At 45.6% G+C, this 15,096-nt stretch overlaps 1 protein-coding gene across 1 annotated transcript in view; it reads right to left on the reverse strand.

Moving 5' to 3' along the window:
• LOC109890791 (kinesin heavy chain) overlaps positions 1 to 15,096 on the reverse strand; it is a 138,063-nt gene that overhangs the window by 57,797 nt on the left and 65,170 nt on the right. The window contains exons 11-16 of the mRNA XM_031824700.1: positions 12,689 to 12,837; positions 11,783 to 12,015; positions 9,724 to 9,792; positions 7,858 to 7,944; positions 7,620 to 7,739; positions 7,183 to 7,329 (exon numbers count right to left, since the gene is read on the reverse strand). Of these exons, the coding sequence (XP_031680560.1) occupies positions 7,183 to 7,329; positions 7,620 to 7,739; positions 7,858 to 7,944; positions 9,724 to 9,792; positions 11,783 to 12,015; positions 12,689 to 12,837 (805 nt within the window). The remainder of the gene's footprint in view (positions 1 to 7,182; positions 7,330 to 7,619; positions 7,740 to 7,857; positions 7,945 to 9,723; positions 9,793 to 11,782; positions 12,016 to 12,688; positions 12,838 to 15,096) is intronic.

The raw sequence follows: 15,096 nt of genomic DNA on the forward strand, positions 1-15,096 counted from the left end.
ACCTCAGGGGAGCATCTTCCCTCCCGTCACCCTACAAAATACCTTTCCCTATCTCCCCATCCCTAATCTATCCCCTTACAAATCTAAATGACACCCAGCCCTAAACCCCCCTTCCACCTCTCCCGAGCAGCATGCTGCCCCCACTTCCTCTCCTCCCTCTTCATCCTCCCCCTCAAATCTCCTTCCACCCTCCTCACTATCCCTTCCACCCCCCAATCTCTCCCTGTCTTCACCATGTTCTGCCTGGCTTCCCACAGCCCCCGTTTAAAGAGACTCATGAGAAGCCAGAGCAGAAACCTGTCCCTATCCGTCCCTCTCGCTCTCCCTACACCTCTCTCTAACCTGGCCCACGTCAATACAAAATCCCCCCTTACCAAACCTAACAACACCCGTGCCCTAGACCATACTACTCCGGCAAAGGCACAGTCCCAAAAGACATGGCGCACAGTCTCCTCCCTGCCACAAGAGGATCTTGGACAGGTGGGGGATTGCACCAAACTATACCGGTACATGATGGAACGTACCGGCAAGCACCTATGGAGGCTCAACCAATTCAGGTCCTTGAGCCTGTTGTCCAGACCCCGCATCTGCACTCCCTCCCAGACCACTTCCGAGATGCCCACTACAGGCACCGGACTCCCTGCCTTTCTGGCCTCCTCGTACAGGTGCCTGTGATCTAAACCTACTCGGGCAACTTCAACCTCAGGGTGCGCACGCAGCCACTTGGCCGCATGACCAAAGTGCCACGGCAGCTGTTCTGCCCGAGGACCCGTGTTAGACCACACCATTATGCTTCTCGCCTGATATGAGAAGAACACCCGCAGGAGGTAACCGGATGGGTGTATCACTGGATGAGCAAGCTCCGTTAACAAGAAAGAAACAAAAATTGTGTCCAGCTTGAGGGGGAAATGTGGTACCCCCCTACCTCCCTCCCCGATGGGACAGATCATGCGCGCCCTGGCGACCCACTCGCACCTGCCACTCCACATGAACTGAAACACAAGCCTCACTAGAGGCCTCCTCAGACAAGCCGGCAATGGGTAGATGTACGCCAAATACAAAAGAGACGGCAACACATCCACCTTTAGGACCAGGACTTTGCCCATAAAAGACAAATACCTAGCCTTCCACATTGCTAGCTTCCTCTGTACCACTGCGATACGCATGTTCCAGTTCAGCGTCGCTGAGCCGGAGGTCTCAAAATGGACCCCGAGAATCCTCAGGGCCCCCTCACAGAGAGATAACCCCCCGGGCACATCCGTTCTACCGCGCCATCTACCGAAAAACTTGACGGAAGACTTTGCATGGTTCAGAACCGCTCCCGACGCTCGGGTGAAATCCCCAAAGATGGCAAGGGACCTTGTCAGGCACGAGTCCTTGCACAGCAGCAAGGAAGTGTCGTCGGCGTACTGCGTCATCTTAACACGCAGCCCACCACTTCCAGGGATCAACAAGCCTTCCACCCCTGTGTCTGCCCTAATGGCAGCCCCCAGAGGCTCCATGTACAGAACGAAGAGGAGAGCCGAGAGTGGGCACCCCTGCCTGACCCCAGACGAGAGGTCAAAAACGTCACCCAAGTGACTATTTACACTAACTCGGCACCCCGCTCCGACATATAATGTACGAATCCATCCTATGAACTTCTCCCCAAATCCTAATCGACCTAACACTCTGAATAAAAAGGATCTATTCACGCGATCAAAGGCTTTCGCCTGATCTAGCGCTGCTACCATTAAAAGCAGTCCTCTATCTTCAACCCAAGCGATAGAGTCCCTGATTAACTGTAGGTTCCATCTAATAGAGCGGCCCTCTACCCCGCACGTCTGATCCTCATGAACGACGTAGGGAAGGGCTGTGCGCAACCGGTCTGCTAAAACCTTTGCAAGTAGCTTGTAATCTACGCACAGCATGGTCAATGGCCGCCAGTTGCCAAGGTCTGTTACTTCCCCCTTCTTATATAAAAGTGACAGCACACCAACAGCCATTGATCCCCCCGGGACCCCCGTCTCAAGGATGGCCTTCAAGACTTCGAGGACCACTGGTCCAAGTATACCCCAAAACTTGAGATAAAACTCAGCCGGCAGCCCATCCATCCCAGGCACCTTCCCTTTTCCCATCCTCCTAAGAGCGCTCTCAACCTCTTCTAGTGAAATCTGGGCCTCCATCACTTCTCTAATGTCCTCCGGCAACCGCCTGGACAAGTGTTCTAAAAACACATTTCCCTGCTCTACATCTATTTCCCTTTCCTTAAATAAACCTTGGAAATGATCAGTTGTCACCCTGACCATATCCTCTGGTTCTCTAACTATACTACCATTTTCTTCCCTAATGCCATGCATTACCTTCCTACTCTGTCTGGCCCTAACCGACTTAAAGAACATAGCGGAACAAGTCTCATTGTGTTCTAGAAAGCCACTATGCGCACGCTCCAGGAAAGCTCGAGCCTTCCGCTCCTGCAACTCCCTGAGCTGCGCCTTTAGGGTAGCGGATCTCTCCCAGTCAAACGACCCGCCGAGGTTGCCTGCCTCATACTCGAGTTCAATTAACCTTTGGATACGATCCACCTCCCTCCTCTCCTCCCTTTTTTTCCTCTTGCAATACCCTATTATAAAAGCCCTAATCCTCACCTTAACTAATTCCCACCACTCTAACACCCCCTCACACATGGACCGGAGGCCTTCAAGCCTCCAAAAGAAATCATAAAACCTGTCAACAAAAGCCTGCTCCTCCAGCACATCCCGATCTAACTTCCAGTACCCCCTACCAAAGAGGCAGACTGGAGACCCCACCTGCAGGAGCACCCCGTCGTGATCCGAAAAGAAAACAGGCAACAGCCGCCCAGACAACTTACCCAAAGACCTGGGTACAAAAATATAGTCGAGCCTCCGCTCAACCCCCCTGGAGTTGCGCCATGTAGGACCGGCCATTTTCGGAGTAGTGTGCAGACCACCATCAACCAGACCATGGCAAGCCATTAGCCTGGTAATGGCGCCTGCACTGCTATCCCCCCCTATTCCTAAATCTGTATTAAAATCCCCCCCTATCACTAATTTCCTATTTGTGACACACAGGGGCGTCAGACAGTCCACCATCTCCCTCCTGTCTGCCACCACCTGTGGCCCATACACCACCACTAATCTAAATTTACAATCCCTTATCGTGACATCCACCCCTATAACCCTCCCCTGCATTACCACAAAAGAATCCTCCACTTTTACCTCCCTGTGCCCACACAAAATCCCTACCCCCGATGAGTGCACCCCCCCAATACCCCAAACCGACTCCCCCTTGTCCCACTCCCTCTTAAACCTACTAACATCCCCTCCATCCCTCAGGTGAACCTCCTGTAAAAAACAAAAATCAAACCCCACACCCTCCAAATAACTAAAAACCGCCCTCCTCTTAACAAAATCCCTTAAACCCCTTACATTTAAAGTAACAAAAATAAAATTAGACCCCATGAAAGAATCAAATAAAAACATGTAATACACTCAAATTCTAAACCCAGACAGAAAAAAACAAAAACAGGAGACTCACCCGATGCTCCCCTGCTCCATATCTACCGGTGAAAACACCATCCGTACTCCCGACATCCCCCCCACTTCCTCCATCTCACCAACCCAGGATGCAGGAATAGTGTTTGGCTCCGGGGTGCCCTGCACCCTGGGTCTACCCCCACAATCCTCCCCCTCCCCAGTGCTGCAGCTGGATTGGAAAAAAATCGGGGAGGCTGAGTCCCCAAACAAAAAACTCCCCACCTCCTCCTGTACCCAGTCCTGAGTCTTGTTAGGTGTGTCCCCACCCAACAGAAGTTGAGGGCCTGGGGAAACCAGCAGCAACCCAGAGGTTTCTCCCACCCCCATCACTCTCTTGGCCATCCCCTCCCTCTCACTGTCGGCCAATCGCACCCTCCTCTTCATTCTCTTCTTTGGTGATGGCGGTAGTGGAGAGATACCACCCTCCCCCCCCACCAGCTCCTCCACCATACCCCTCATCTCTTCCACCAGGGCACTTTCCCCCCAGTCCACTTGCTCTTCCACCGTCTCCTTCTCCAACACTCCTCCCTCGCTTTCTTCTCTCTCATGCTCCTCCACTCGGTTGCCTTCTTCCGCCGCTTTTCCTGGTTCTCCTACTCCCGTGCCTTCCGTTTCCTTCTCTCTTCCATCCGCCGCTTCTTGCTCCTCCTCCTTCCTTGCGGCCTTCCCCTCTGGACCTGTACTCTGGTCATGAGGCTTGCTTCCTTCCCCCCCTCTTCTTCCCCCATCCCCCGCTCCTGCTCCCCCCCCAGCCGCAGACGCATATGACCTCTGACGAGCCGGGCACCCCCGCCACAGGTGTGCTGACGAGCCACACCCGTGGCACGCCTTAGGCTTGTCACAATCCTTCGCCTCGTGTTCCTCAGATCCACAAAATCTGCATTTTCTTGTGCTGCACGAGGCGAATATGTGGCCGTAGGCCATACAGCGCCTGCAAAATGGGGGCTGACGTGTATAAAACAACGTCCCCCTGTCAGCCCCTAGGGAGAACATAGCAGGAGGATGGAGGTAGCCACCATGTCCCTTTGGGTCCTCTCTGAGGAGGGCCTGGAAGCCTCTCCTCCCATTCCAAAACCCAAGGGAGTCTTTGAGGTGCCTTGCTGAGGAGACGTTATCCATGTATCTCCCCAGAAAGGCCCTCACCTCTTCATCCTTAACGTATGGGTTGTAAATGTTGACCGTTACAACCCTAAAGTTATTCTTCGCCAGGCTTGTTATTTCATAGTGGCTCATCAGCCTCTCGCCTCCCACTGCTCTTGCCCTTCTCAGGATATCATCGTGTTTCTCCTCTGTATATAGTGCCACGTCGTATGCTCCCTCCAACGAGTTGCCTTGGAAACAAAACACGTCCTTCACCGTCAGCTTTAGAATCCCCATCAATATTATCCTTCCAAAAGTTTCCCGTCCTAAAGGCTCCAACTCCTTTTCCTTCCAAGCAAAACGAATCGTATTGGCCAGCCCAATCCCAGGGACCGACCGTGTTGATGTATTTAGCACCATCTCCGCAAGGAGAATGGCGCTCGTTCTCTTCTCTTCCAAAACAAGGAAAAAAGAAAAACCAAAGTGACTGAGCCTTATCTGGTGACAATAAACACAGAGACAGGAACGATCACCCATGAAACACTCAAAGAATATGGCTGCCTAAATATGGTTCCCAATCAGAGACAATTAGAATCACCTGCCTCTGATTGAGAACTGCCTCAGGCAACCATAGACTATGCTAGAAAACCCCACTAAGCCACAATCCCAAAACCTAGCCTAACCAAATAAAGAAAGAAAACACAAAATACTAAGACCAGGGCGTGACAGTCTGAGATCTCTTTTCGAGGCATAGTTCACATCAGGCAATGCTTCTTGTGAATAGCAAACTCAAATTTTGTGAGTGGTTTTTATAGGTCAAGACAGCTCTAACCGACATCTCCAATCTCGTCTCATTGATTGAACTCCAGGTTAGGTGACTCCTGACTCCAATTAGCTTTTGGAGAAGCCATTAGCCTAGGGGTTCACATACTTTTTCCTACCTACACTGTGAATGTTTCAATGATGTATTCAATACAGACAAGAAAAGTGTGTTAATATGTGTGTTATTAGTTTAAGCACACTGTGTTTGTCTATTGTTGTGAAGATCAGATTAAACCAATTTATTCACATACTTTTTCTTGCCACTGTATATGGACTGGGAAACCTAGCCTCGACCTCCAGTGTTCTAGGAGAGGTTCTCAGAGATAGGAGTTTAGAGTCTAGATCAGCACTCCTATTTTTTATACAGGTGTACAGGCCGTACACGCTTAGAATTATTGGTGACTCAAGGAACCCTGGTGATCCTCGTGGAACCCCTGGAATTCCTTAAGCAACCATTGCTAGTCAATGGTTCATATTTGCACCTTCAGTTAGTTGAGGGGTTCATAGAGGAAACTTGAATGGTTCAATGTAGGAACCTGGAGTGGAGGCGTGGCTTAGTAGTGGCGTGGCTTTAAGATAGGTGTGGCAGTTGGCCTAGTGGTTAGTGCGTTGGGCCAGTAACCGAAAGGTTGCTAGATTGAATCCCTGAGCTGACAAGGTAAAAATATGTTGTTCTGCCCCTGAACAAGGCAGCTAACCCAATGTTCCCCGGGAGGCTGTCATTGTAAATAAGAATTTGTTCTTAACTGACTCGCCTGGTTAAATAAAATAAAAATATATTTTTGGGGCCACCTGTTAGAGCAAATGTCATTACATCTGTTAGGTTGTACTGCCATTAGACGTTAAGGTTGAACTCTGACAGTTTTGTAGTTTCAATTAAGCTAACAGAGGTGTATGATCCCCTCAAAAGCCTATGCAAATCCCAAAGTTACCCCTTTATTACTGTATGTAATCAGCAATGTTAATATTATATAAAAATATATACTGTAAAAAATATCCAAGAAACATTTTAATTTGCACAAACTTAACATGATGAACAGGAATGACATTTAAGCTAAAGGGTGACCAAAAATAAATATCTGAATGCCAAACCTCCAATAAGCTAGACCTTCAGTCTGATAGGCTGCCACTTCTACATTACATTATTAAAAATACCCTTTTCAGAAGGGGAACCTTTTTCAGCGGGAAAGGTTCTGCCTGTACGGCAACCCAAAATGTTCTTTCAGGCACCTTTACTTCTATGAGGGTGCAGCAGGTAGCCTAGTGGTTACTGTGTAGGGTCAGTAACCAAAAAGGTTGCAAGATCAAATCCCTGAGCTGACATGGTTAACATTTGTTGTTCTGCCCCTGAACAAGGCAGTTAACTGTGGCCGTCATTGTAGATAAGAATTTGCTCTTAACTGACTTGCCTATTTAAAAAAAGGTCAAAAAAATAAGTGTACTCTTGGTAACAGCAGACCACAGGAAGTTGGTGTCACCGTAATTGGGGAGAATGGGCTTGTGGTAATGACTTGAGTGGAATCAGTGGAATGGTATCAAACACATGGTTTCCAGGTGTTTGATTCCATTTGCTTCATTCTGGCCATTATTATGAGCTGTTCTCCCCTCAGCAGCCTCCACTGTAGCAGACGTACCAGTTTGATGTCCTTTTTGTTAAGTAAAAGTCAGGTATCAAGAATCAACAATCAAGCAAAGTGAAGTCAACTCAGAAATCATCTTTTTACAACTAAAGTAAAGTTCTGACCAGTTTGATGTCTTTGTTGCCTACGATGGCACTGAACTCAGAGAGGTCCCTCATTAGGCCGTTGAGAACCTCAGCGATGCGTTTCCTCTGATGACTGCTCACTTCCTGTAGACGAGACAGCTCCGCCTCAATTCGCATCAGGTGGGCCTGGAGTTGGGGGGAGAAGAAGAAGAGACTGTGACTTATCTTTTTTAATTTATCCTATCCCCCTGAGACACACACATAAGCACTCACCAAAGGAATAGAATGATAGATATAACTGTAGTTGGATGGATGCATGGATGGAGGAAAGGCACAGTACAAATACACATTTAGATGGATTTATCAAAAGGTTACAGTAATGCACATAGGGCTGGTTGTGTGGATGGGCGGATGGGGACAGATGTACGTAAAGAACGGACGAACAGATTAAGTGTAATCCCCTCCCTCTGACTTACCATTTTCTTGGCCAGTTCCTCAGCCAGTAGTTTATTCTGTAGACTCTTATCCTCCACCTGCTGGCTCTTCTCGTCGTAGTTAACAGCCAGCTCCTCTAAGGCCTGTAGAACCTCCTTCACCTATAGACCACAAGTGAAATCAGTAACTGACTTTATTATTGTAATTTACTGGCTCTATATGTATTCAATTGTCAAATAAATTCAATCAATCAATCACTCAATTAATCGGCCAACCAACCTCCGCCTTGGCAATGTCACTCTCCATCTGTAGTCTGCCCAGCTCTGATGACACCTTCTCACTGTCCCCACGGGAGGAGACCAGGAGCTGGGAGTTACACAAAAACCCAATAACCATCACTCACTTATCTTCGATAGCTCCTTAGAGCATAGCGCCTCAACATTTGGGCCAGTTCCCAGGCTGAATAACCATAACCATAGCATTAGAAATAAAATAAAAGTGATGACAGATTATCCAACGTGAGTTGAGTTCTCAATACAATTGCCAAATGAAATTACACTGAACAAAAATAACTGCAACATGCAACAATTTCAAAGAGTTTTACTGAGTTACAGTTCAAGGAAATCAGTAAATTGTAATAAATTAATTCAGGCTTAATCTATGGATTTCACATGACTGGGAATACAGATACGCATCTATTGATACTTTAAAAAAAAGTAGGAGCCTGGATCTGAACACCAATCAGTATCTGGTGTGACCACCATTTGCCTCATGCAGCGGGACACATCTCCTTTGCAAAGAGTTGATCAAGCTGTTGATTGTTGCCTGTGGAATGTTGTCCCACTCCTCCTCAATGGCTGTGTGATGTTGCTGGATATTGGCGGGAACTAGAACAGGCTGTCGTACAAGTCAATCCAGAGCATCCCAAACATGCTCAATGGGTGACATGTCTGATGAGTATGCAAGCCATGGAAGAACTGGGAGATTTTCAGCTTCCAGGAATTATGTACAGATCCTTGTGAAATGGGGCCGTGCATTATCATGCTGAAACATGAAGTGATGGCGGTGGATGAATGGCAGGACAATTGGTTCGCTGTCAGTAGCTTATCCCTGGCCATAACCCCACTGTCACAATGGGGCATTCTGTTCACAACTTTGATATCAGAAAACCGCTCGACCACACAAGCCCCTAATTGCTGTCTGTCATCTGCCTGGTACAGTTGAAACCAGGATTCATCTGTGAAGTGCACACTTCTCCAGCGTGCCAGTGGCCATTGAAGGTGAGCATTTGCCCACTGAAGTAGGTTACGACAACGAACTGCAGTCTTGTCAAGACCCTGGTGAGGCCGATGAGCACGCAGATCAGATTCCCTGACATGGTTTCTGATAGTTTGTGCAGAAATTCTGCATTTGTGCAATCCATAGTTTCATCAGCTGTCCGGGTGGCTGTTCTCAGACAATCCCGCAGGCGAAGAAGCTGGATTTAGAGGTCCTGGGATGGCGTGGTTACATGAGGTCTGCGGTAGTGAGGCCAGTTGGACATACTGCCAAATTCTCTAAAACAATGGTAGAGAAATTAACATTCCATTCTCTGGTATCAGCTCTGGTGTACATTCCTGCAGTCAGCATGCCAATTGCACGCTCCCTCAAAACTTGAGACACCTGTGGCATTGTGTAGTGTGAATTATCTGCCCATTTTGAGTGGACTTTTTTGTCCCCAGCATAAGGACCACCTCGGTAATGATCATGCTGTTTAATCAGCTTCTGTCAGGTGGATGGGTTATCTTGGCAAATGAGAAATGCTCACTAACCGTGATGTAAACAAATTAGTGCACAAAATTTGAGACAAATAAGCTTTTTGTGTGTATAGAACATTTCTGTGATCTTTTATTTCAGCTCATGAAACAATTTACATTGCGTTTATATTTTTGTTCAGTATAAATGAAATTAAATCACCCTGCAGATTCATTTTTCATTTGACAGTATTTTTGGCACAGATTTCTGCTCTTTGCTTGACAAAAATGTAAATTAATCATCTCCTGCCAACTACTCAGTCTAAGTAAGCTCAGATGGGCTGAATAACAGAGGGATAGAGGAAGATAGATGAGGAAGAACATTGGGCTGAGTAGAGGGAGGGTGTTGTACCTCTTCCTGGTCCAGCATCTGCTCCTTCAGCTTCTCCGCCAGCTGACTCTGCTGGTTGATCTCATCATCCTGTGTAGACACACAAACAAACACACACACACACACACACACACACACACACACACACACACACACACACACACACACACACACACACACACACACACACACACACACAGTGAAAACCAGGTATGTCATACAGAGCATTATGGGTAAAGTAGTTCATCATGCACATAGACAACCCACAAGAATAAATACTATAGTATACTATGGTATAAATATCGTACTATTACTATATTTTTTTATACCAGAACATTGTTGAATACTTGTTGCTGATTGGCTAGAAGGACATTCTAGAATGGACATTAAAACCAGATCACGGGACAGTTGTAAAAGGAATCTGGACAGTTGGAAAATATTCGCTAGGAGCTCTATGTGTGGTTTAGGTTAATGTTCCATCTTTTATGGATCTGGCTGTCAAGCAGCAGGAGGTGGCAATTGCCCATGTATTTGTCCATGTAATGTGTATAGCTAGCCAGCTAGCTGATAATATTTGCAAACTAGTACCAGTAGCTAGAAACTTTGCACAGTGTCAGTTGGCTAAATGTACTTTTTTATTTGTAGTTAGCTTGCTAGCACGATCCCCTTTTCAACATTGTTTTTAAGAGTGTTTAATGCTGCTGACAGATATAATAGGCTACATTGAAATGATTGACCACATCAAATTACCTAGCTAGCTAAAGACAGATCATGTCAATTTGGCTAGTTATGTTTTTTCTCAATCACGTACAAGCAATTTTGGGATCTGTGTTGAAACGTATCTATAGCAGAACAGCAAGTGTATGTAAACTTCTGACCCACTCGAATTGTGATACAGTGAATTATAAGTGAAATAGTCTGTCTGAAAAATTACTTGTGTCATGCACAAAGTAGATGTCCTAACCAACTTGCCAAAACTATAGTTTGTTAACAAGACTTTTGTGGAGTGGTTGAAAAACGAGTTTTAATGACTCCAACCTAAGTGTATGTAAACTTCCGATTCAACTGTAAGTACAGCTGTGATAATCTTTTTGCAGGCAGTTGTGTTCTTTTGATGCATCAATTACTATCCTGCAATTTTGACAGTATAATATAGTTTTGATTCATGTATTTATGTTTTGAGAAGGCAACTACATATTGAAAAATCATTTACTGTTTAGCAAAAGGACACATAGTTCTGTAATGCATGTAGTGAACTCTGTTTTGAAAATCGACACAAAAAAATAAACAATTATTGAGAAAAGCTATAACAAGCTAACTTTCAAGGGATGAACTAGATAGCTAGTGATCTCATTGATTGATTTACTTGACATCTATTAGTGGTGATGACAGTAGTCAAACTGGAACTTTACCTGGATGAGTTTTGACTCAAATACTTGTCGATGTCAAGCTCTTTCCAAAACAAAAGCCTAATCTCTGACGAAGCAAGATAAATGACACAAGTTGTTTGCTTAGCTAGCTATCTACAGTACATGCCAAATAGGTAGGCCAACCACACATATCTAAAAATACATGATCAATTGATGTTTACTGATCATGAAGTGCATGCAGTTGCTTGCTGTATAGCTCTGATGATAGACCTACATGTGGGAAATTGTTTTGCATGGAATAACTTGTAAATTTGTAGTTAAGACTGTGCTCTTCAAGAGGGGATCATATTACAACCAAATAGGTGGAAACATTTATTTCACATTCCCTTGAAAATGGCACTCGGTTGTAATGTTTTAAACTGAGCTGGAGGTCTCCTTGCCCCCCAGAAGGCAAATCGAACGCTCTGCACCGTATTGGGACGCTTACTGATAACAACCTATATTATTCTACAGTATACTACAAAATTCCATAGTATGTGCTACACATGATCGAGGGATACTACAATGTAGTATAGTATTTTACCAGAGGATGCTGGTGGGAGGAGCTATAGTAAACTGTAGTATTTTTTATGTGGGAATGACACTCTACTTATGTCACATCAAGCACCAACTTCAAATAGATGTTACATTTTGTGTGTGAACCCCCTCACCTTGTCGTCCAGCTGCTTGTAGAGCTTGCGTATCTCCTCCTCATACTTCTGTCTTTCCTCCTCTGAGATCCTGATCACTATAGAGGAGGAGCTGTCTTCTCTAGGCAGCCGACTCAGACCGGAGGAGGAGCTCTCTTCTCTGGGGAGCCGACCCAGACTGTCTTCTTTGGGTATCAGACACTCAAGAGGCACAGCACCAGGACACAACTGATCCAGCTCTGAGTCCTCCTCATCTGAGGGAGGGACAATGGATCATAAGAAGGACAGGCCTCATTGGGGGAGGTATGGGTGTAGGGGTGGTTGCGTGTGTGTGTGTGATCTTCTTTAGGGCTAGCCAAGGAGGCCCGATGTGTGTGTCCCTCTCTTTATGTGGCTCTGGAGCAGCAGACAAGTGTCTACAGTCTAAAATATATGAGTCCATGTGTGTCTTGAGTATGTGTGTCTACAGTATATAATGTGCCTCTTAGGAGATGTTTATTTTTTTTTACCCTTTATTTAACTAGGCAAGTCAGTTTGGAACAAATTCCTATTTACAATGACAGCCTAGGAACAGCGGGTTAAAAGGCCTTGTTCAGGGGCAGAATGACAGATTCTTACCTTGTCAACTCGGGGATTTGATTTAGCAACCTTTCGGTTACTAGTCCAATGCTCTAACCACTAGGCTACCTGCCGCCCCAGGTAGCCTAGTGCTCTGAGGATTACTGAAATATAAGAATCCATAAAGCATAAAGGCACAAAGAAATCTGCCTCCAGGACACCGTGGGAGAAGGCAATTCATCTTTGAGAGTGTGTGTTTGTGTGTGTGTTTGCCTGCTCGTGCCGCATGTTTTTTTTGTGCATGCCTGTGTGTGTGTCTCAGTGTCTATGTGCCTGTGTGCCGGTGTGCGTGTCTGTAGGTGGCCTCACCATTCATCCACCTGTTGAGCTCAGACTCCAGCCTCTGTACCGTCTCCTTCATCATCCTGTTCTTCTCCTTTTCCTTCTCATACTTCTTCTTCCACTGTTCTGCCGTCAGCTCCAGATTCACTGACGCTGTGTTCCTGATCGTCTTAGCTCTGGGGGGATAGAGAGAGACAGAGGAGATGGTAGTAAGGCATAAGGCTGTATGAGTTAGGTAGAGATTGTGTAATTGTATGGATTCTATTGTTCTGGATTGCCTTAGTGATTCAATGGAACACGCATAGGTAATGACTCAGTTGGATGAAAGACGTAGGAGAATGTAGTGATGTATAGATAGGCTCTGTAAGTTTGACATGACATTGTTCTTAGGTACAGATTCTATAATTGTATGGATTCACTCTCGACAAAATCTGTCCAGAATAAGCCCAATGTGTTTATACAGGTTTAAAAAGGGAATGGAAACACTATGATTTAAAACGCCAGCTAACTGTAACTGTAAATCGCCATATTGGCATTGTTGCGTCACTGGCAGGAGAGAACATATTGGAACTCCCAAAAATGTCTGATTTTACCGAGTCTGAGAAGGAGTTTATTACAGAGAATTAAATCATTTAAGTGACTTATTTTCCACCATAATTTGCAAATAAAATTCATAAAAAATCCTACAATGTGATTTTCTGGATTTGTTTTCTCATTTTGTCTGTCATAGTTGAAGTGTACCTATGATGAAAATTACAGGCCTCTCTCATCTTTTTAAGTGGGAGAACTTGCACAATTGGTGGCTGACTAAATACTTTTTTGCCCCACTGTATATGCTGCCTGAAACACCTCAGCTTAGAGGGTCGGCGTAGGCAAACACAAACTGGTGTGAGTGGGGATGCTGCCAGGTAATGGCTAGAGTAGAAGTGTGTGTGTTGTAGAGAGATGGTGGCGATACAGCACAAAATCCCAGGGGAGCTGTTAATCCCAGGGTGGCTGTTATTACATCCAGTCAGAGGTTCCTGTCAATCTGTCTGGATGGCGATGTATTTATTGGACGTGTCGGTGCTCAAAATATATAATCGGTATCCTATAACAATGTTTCTTATCAGCGCTGTTTGGCGCGTTGGTAACACATTTATCTTTAGATCAGACGGCCGGGGTTCCAATCGCAGACAACATCATGATTCATGAAATCTCATTCTAACCAATAATGGGGCATGCTCATTATAAATACATTGTGATTAAGTTTCGGTAGCAGGCTAACTTTTTTATGATTTTGGCTATGAGCAGGCTGGCAGTTTATCGCCATTTCACCCTATGGGCAAAAGAGAGAATTGGACGAGATGTATGGCGTCTCATCCCTGCGTGTGTCGTTTCTTCCATAAGGCGTGCATAGCCAGAAGCAAAGGCATTGAATAAAAGTTCAAATAAAACCAGTTAATTTAGTAAATCTAGCCTAGCCTAAGACATAATAAACCATTTGACATTAGTTTTCCATATCTCCCCACTGACAATTCACCACATTCTTTATGATAGAATTATTGTTACATTATCCACTTTTTGGACATTAGAGTTTTGGGAAGGCAAAATTCTCTGGAGACAAAGGGACATTCCTTTATCCAATACTGGAGGGTAGAGAGAGAGAGTCCTCTCCTGCTTAATTTATGACCGGGTGTGGAGATGTCAAAACCATCCAGCATCTAGTGGATGCTCACAGGACAGTCATGACAACTACATGACCATAAATATGTGGAGACCGGGTGTTTCGACCATCTCATTACAAATTCACGGGAATTAATATGGAGTTGGTCTCCCCTTTGCTGCTATAACAGACTCCACTCTTCTGGGAATGCTTTCCACTAGATGTTGGACCATTGTTGTACCCCAAACTGTTGCCACAAAGTTGGAAGCACAGAATCATCTAAAATGTCATTGCACGCTGTACCGTTAAGATTTCCCTACACTGGAACTAAGGGGCCAAGACAAACCATGAAAAACAACCCCAGATCATTATTCCACCTCCACCAAACTTTACAGTTGGCACTATGTATTCGGGCAGGAAGCGTTCTCCTGGCATCTGCCAAACTCAGATTTGTCTGTCAGACTACCAGACAGTGAAGAGTTATTCATCACTCCAGAGAATGCGTTTCCACTGCTCCAGAGTTCAATGGGGGCGAGCTTTACACCACTCCAGCCGACGCTTGGCATTGCGCATGGTGATTTTACACTTGTGTGTGGCTGCTTGGCCATGGAAACCCATTTCATGAAGCTCTCGAAAAAACAGTTATTCTGCTGATGTTGCTTCCAGAGGCAGTTTGGAACTTGGCATTGAGTGTTGCAACCGAGGACAAATTATTTTTACGCGCTACACACTTCAGCACTTGACGGTCCTGTTCTGTGAGGTTGTGTGGCATACCATTTCGCAGCTGAGC

This window comes from Oncorhynchus kisutch, linkage group LG5, assembly GCF_002021735.2.
Source record: "Oncorhynchus kisutch isolate 150728-3 linkage group LG5, Okis_V2, whole genome shotgun sequence".
Classification (NCBI taxonomy): Eukaryota; Metazoa; Chordata; class Actinopteri; order Salmoniformes; family Salmonidae; genus Oncorhynchus; species Oncorhynchus kisutch.